This window comes from Borostomias antarcticus (genome assembly GCF_949987555.1).
Source record: "Borostomias antarcticus genome assembly, chromosome: 11".
NCBI lineage: Eukaryota > Metazoa > Chordata > Actinopteri > Stomiiformes > Stomiidae > Borostomias > Borostomias antarcticus.
The window spans coordinates 24,871,026-24,876,522 of record NC_140244.1 but is presented as its reverse complement, the minus strand read 5'-3'; the positions used below and the strand labels follow the sequence as shown (position 1 = coordinate 24,876,522).

Sequence of the window (5,497 nt, the reverse complement as noted above, 5' to 3'; positions counted from 1 at the left end):
GAGAACGGTAGCTAACAAGGCTTTGCAGGAGTTCAAGTACTTACAACCAACGCAGATCTTGAGATCTGCAACCAATTTCTTGAAAGTTGTTAAGCTTGTTTTAGGCCTGTGTTGTTTTCTCTAGAGTAGTTCAAAAGAAAAAGAGTCCTTTGATGGTTAGGCTGGGTCAGAAGCTGTCTCTCTCTCTCACACACACACACACACACACACACATACACACACACACACACACACACACACACACACACACACACACACATACATACACACAAACACACACACACACACACACACACACACACACACACACACACACACGTACAAACACATGATCCAAGTGATATTCCTGTCCATGCCTATGTCATTTCTAGATATAGTATCTCTTTCTTTCTGTCTCTCTCTCTCTCTCTCTCTGTCCAACCCTGTAAATCATTTCTCATGGTCAGTTTCTAAATTAACAAAACACTAGAACATAAGCTCAGGTTATTTGATGTATGTATTACTTACCTACCTACTATATCCCATTGGTTCCTCGAACATATGGCTGTGACTATCTGCTTCCATCTGGTCCTGTCCTGTCCCTACTAACACACGCAGGTTGCGCGAACGTTCGACATACGGCCGCTATAGGTGACGATTCGTGCGCGCCGCGTGCGGAAATTACGCGGCCATTTACGGAAACGCGAGATCTGCCGTTTCGTAGACGCTACGTAAGAACGACACGTCATTCCGAAGTTGCGGCCGCGTGCAAAGAACGCACGTGATCACGTGGGCAGGAACCTCCGTCATAAACTCACCTGGCTGACACTAGATTTACAGGTATTTATATGACTTGGTCTGCACGTCTTTTTCGCACGGTGCAAATATGGTCACTTACTGACCACTGGCTATATTTAGCATTTGCAGTACCACTGGCTATATTTAGCATTTACCAGTACAAAAACGAATTAATGCTATATGGGGATATAGCAGCAAGCATTATGATACAAACCAATATAAGACTGAACAGTTTAGAACATTTTATTACACAAAGTACATTACAAATTAAAAGTATACATATTTACAAGGATGAGGTTTACGGTCTGTCACATTACACATAGCCAGAAAAGCAAAAAAAAGCATGTACAAGCTCTGGCTAGCAACCCATTATCTGACAATTGCAAAAGTTCTAAAAACAAAAATGAAACAGTGCGCATTCTGTGGCAGGCAGACCGGGAACAGACCGTTGTATCCCACACAAAAAAGGTTAAAATTTACAAAAACTATTTACAAAAAAGGCATCCATCCTGGCAGGCTGGAAAAGCAGGTTTAGGGAGACGGGCTGGGGGTCCCACATCTGAATCGAGGGTCTGGGCAGAAGAGGTCATCCTCATCTGAATACTCCACTGTGGTCAGGGCTGGAGCTGCGGTCAGGGGCTGGGCTGGGGAGGTCAGCTGGGCTGGAGCAGATGCCTAAGGACATAATGAAATGGCTGTAAAAGCAAGTCGCATACGTTCATTGGAAGCGTGCCATGTCACTGGATACGAGAAAATTAACTGCCTGACATCACATACCTTTTTGCATCGAGCAGGGGCATGTTTCAGCATCTCCTGCAGCTGGGCAGACACCTCCGTCACAGTGGTGCTTGGCTTACAGGCCATAACTGCACCTTTTAACCAAAAAGGGAATGGTTTCAATGCACATGGCATGAAGCAAAGACAATGTATTATTTTGCGAAAATATGAACAATCCCTTACGTAATATGACATTGTAGAGGGTCATATTCTTCAGTGGCTTCTTCCCCCTCTTCCCATGGACGCTGTAGACACACCACACTCTGTGTATGGCAATGGCTGACAGCACCCGCCGGACCACATCTGGCAGATCTTTGCCGCCAATGGAACTCAGATATCGTGTCTGCAAAACATAAAGACAATCATTTACTTTTACATTTCCTTAACACTTCTCTGCAAAAATAAGGAACAAAGTTCTGCCCTGAAGTTACTCACCATCTTCCTTTGATGATCCTTGTCCTTCAGCTGCTCCTCCAAGACCAGCAGCTCCTCCTCCGTTTTAGCAGGGTGCAGGTCATCCAGTACTGCTCCCCGATAGCTGTCTGCAGACTCGCCGGACAGTCTCTGCTCCAGCCTCATCATTGTCTGTGCCATCTCCCTCAGACTCTGCATGACGCTGGAGAACTGCTGACACATCATCCTCTGGAAGTCTGGATATTAAACACAGATGTGGCTATAAGTAATTGTACGGTCCCATAATGGATATTCAGCTCAAAGTACATCCCTACATGCAGCATGAAGTAGTTCACAAAATTCAGCATACCAGCATCTGCAGAGCTTGATGGCAACCCTGCTGGAGCTGTTGGTCTCACAGGCGATGGCATCAGAGAACTACCTGAAAACCAGAGGATAAAGGGATGAGCAGGAAACTATGGTGCTGGCGGCGTAGTGATTCTGGCATAAGGGGAAGAATCAACTCGACATGAGACATGTCAGACCCTAACACCCCGGTCTGGCCGGGGTGCTAATCGCTGATGCATGCTGCTCGTGCCTGGACGTCTGAAGGGCTGAAGGGCCTGGGCTCACAGCGCCTTGGCTCAAAGGACCCGGGCGATGAACATCTACTGCCGAGTAGTGAGATGTGAGATGAGCGAATTAGTGAACTGAGTACATGAGTCTTCCGAAAGTCCTGAGTTAACTGTAAGTGTGCAAATATGCATAGACATTTCACCAACACAAACATGCATGGATACCTGCATTGATAACTGGCAGAGCAGGCCTTCCGGCTCTGGCACCTGGCATAGCTGGTCTGGTCTGAGTTCTGCCGACCGGCTGCCTGGGCACTGGAACATATAGTAGAGGTAAATTAGCTCAGATTAGTCAACTCAAGTAGTACTCTTTTGGGACTGTTGAATGCACTTTATTATATTACCTTCGTCACTGGAGTCATAGCGTGTGTTGCGCTGTCTCTTCCTTGTGTCTTGGGAGTTAATCCATTGATGACTGCTGCTCAAACACCTTCGCCAAGGCACTGGCTACTTCATAATGCTCTGTGTGTTCCTCAGCAGAGACAGAGGTTGTCATGGCTCCTCTTGATGTGCTTGTGGAGGTAGATCTGGGAGGTATAGGAGAATGGGCACTCAGAGCAGGAGAACACCCAAGTCTTGCACAACTGTAACATCACAGCTAGGAGAGCGAATGAGAGAGACCATTAAAAAGGATTATCTCACCTGTAGTACAAGTTCAAATATAGAGTGATTATACGTCATTGTAAATGAGAGCTTACTCTCAATTGATTCACGAGGTTAAATAAAGATTGAATGAATATGTAGCTAGTGGGGGGTTACAACCACAAAACTGTGGAGAGAGAATGAGACACTTGGTTCTCTCCTCTACTGGTGTTCATGGCCATGGCCACACACCTGGAATACCCCAACCCTGATTTAAAGGCATAAAAGTGGGGAACACATTCTTGAGACGGTTCCTAAAACTGGAGGGAAAAAAAACGGGAAAATGATCTTCCCTCTCCTCATCACTCACTTCTGCATGGGGCTGAGCTCTACCCTGTCAGCAGTGGAAATACATGGGATAGCGGCTCAGCACACAGGAGAACTGCACAGAGAGGAAGGAGGAGAGAGAAAACCAACAACAAAAAAGGCAAGAAGGGTTAATAACTGAGCGAATCTTGCAAGTTTGCACTACAGGGAAGCAATTGCTCAATTTCCCTGATATTGTGGCGTCACTGGCGTCAGTGATGCGTCTTATGAATCTCACATGTCTACCGCTAACAATATCAATATTCCCATTTGTTTATCCCGTCTATGGAAACTTATGTGCATTTGTACTTACGTGTGCCTGCCTATATTGATGATCAGGTGTTTCTCCACCTAAGGGCTGGCCAGACAGAACCATCAGAGACCATTGGGCTGAGCTGAGGAGAGAGCGACATGTTAGACTGTATGTGTGCATATGTATATGGTGCTCTTCTGTTAATACTCATGAGGGCATTCAACTGAACAAGACTCACAGAGCCTGTGGTGCTGTCCCAGGACTGCCCCTGGCCACGCCTGTCCCCGTCTTAGCGCCTCTTCCTGCCCCGCTCACCTGCTTCTTGCTCAGTTCAAACAAGAACTGGGAGGTTGGCAACTGAGAGCATGGGAGGGGAGAGAGGGAGAGAGAGAGAGAGTGGGTGACCCTCTCGTTGGCTGACATGCACACTCCACAGGACCACGTGCCAAAAGCCAAGATGTCTGCTATAACAAATCCTGCTAGCTAGCCTAGCTCCGTTGTTGGGGCTTCTAGTATTCTTTTAACGTTAAAATCTGAAAAAGAATGCCTAAAAACAAACACATACTAACGGTGTCGTGGGTTAATGCGAAATCAATGAGTAAGCTAATTATCACATTTTATTCCAAGCGATGAAACAGTACGAACGTGCAGGAGCTCGCGCGAGCCTGCTAACCATTGCCCGTAATTAGGAAACAATGGCCCACAACAACACTTCACAAAAGTTATAGTGTACACAACTGAAATATTCTCAAGTTGCCAAGCCAACATTATAATTTAAGCTACAATTACACAAAAGCTAGTTATAACAATAATTACGAGAGTAATTTTACGTAGGCTACTTAGCTAGCCATGTACAGAAAAAGGCTAATCACGTTAGCTGGCTAGCTAGTTAGCTAACATTGGAAAGAGCATCTCCATATAGATAATCATTACAAAAGGGTAGCTTGCACATAACGTTGGTGTTTTATCTGGGACGATACCAAAATACATAGTATGTATGTATACTTACTAATGTATACATTGAAATTGAGATACTTACTGTGTTGTCGCGGGGACAGACAGCGTGTTGGTCTTTCTCCATCGTTTGTTTCAAACGGGGCGGAAGTTTACCGTTCTTCTTCTCCTTCGCTGGGTTTAGTGGCGGATGTGCATACAGCCACCTACTGGCACAGAGTGTGTAACTTGTTTGTCTAGTTATTCAATTGTGTCACCTAGTAGCCCAATGCCTTGCATTCTACGTTCAATGCTCAGCGTTCATTGCTCACATTTAGGTTGCAAAATTAGGACTTTATTCATAGGCATATTTTTTATCATTCTTTTTATTAGGCCTAGACTGCAAATCTTTAGTGTTAATATTAACTGTAAATGAGAAATTACACACAAAACAGACATGCAGGATTTCTCCTCATTATTACAATTCTGTAACTGTATGACTTCAAAATTTATTTTAAAACCTAAGTAATTTACAAATGTTCTGACCCACTGTGACACATTTCCAATAAAGTCAGATTGGGACTGTGATCTAACCACATTGTCACGTTATTTAATTACATCGTAGTTACGGATTTAAGCAGCAGTGGCGGCTACGTTCCCTTACAGTGTCCTTGAGGACGGCTATTTTGGTTATTTTGCGACTGAAAAGGCAAGTGTCAGCTAGGTGTCAGCTAGGTCCGCTGCTGGTGACGTCGCAAAGTTACCACAATTACACCAATGT

At 45.0% G+C, this 5,497-nt stretch overlaps 1 protein-coding gene across 3 annotated transcripts; it reads right to left on the bottom strand.

Moving 5' to 3' along the window:
* Positions 1-1,174: 1,174 nt before the first annotated feature.
* Positions 1,175-4,870, bottom strand: LOC311315372 (uncharacterized protein). 3 transcript variants are annotated; one of them, XM_084446043.1, is made up of 11 exons: positions 4,823-4,870; positions 4,022-4,140; positions 3,844-3,925; positions 3,535-3,606; positions 2,927-3,109; positions 2,748-2,837; positions 2,318-2,618; positions 1,990-2,204; positions 1,738-1,897; positions 1,555-1,649; positions 1,175-1,452 (listed from the first exon to the last, which is right to left on the bottom strand). In XM_084446043.1, the coding sequence occupies exons 7-11, from the start codon at positions 2,376-2,378 to the stop codon at positions 1,309-1,311; spliced, it is 675 nt and encodes a 224-aa protein (XP_084302169.1). In that variant the 5' UTR covers positions 2,379-2,618; positions 2,748-2,837; positions 2,927-3,109; positions 3,535-3,606; positions 3,844-3,925; positions 4,022-4,140; positions 4,823-4,870; the 3' UTR covers positions 1,175-1,308. The 3 variants fall into 3 exon arrangements, with proteins under 3 accessions (XP_084302169.1, XP_084302168.1, XP_084302170.1); XM_084446042.1 differs by having other exon boundaries at positions 2,318-2,837; XM_084446044.1 differs by having other exon boundaries at positions 2,318-2,837; positions 3,844-4,140.
* Between the last annotated feature and the right edge of the window lie 627 nt (positions 4,871-5,497).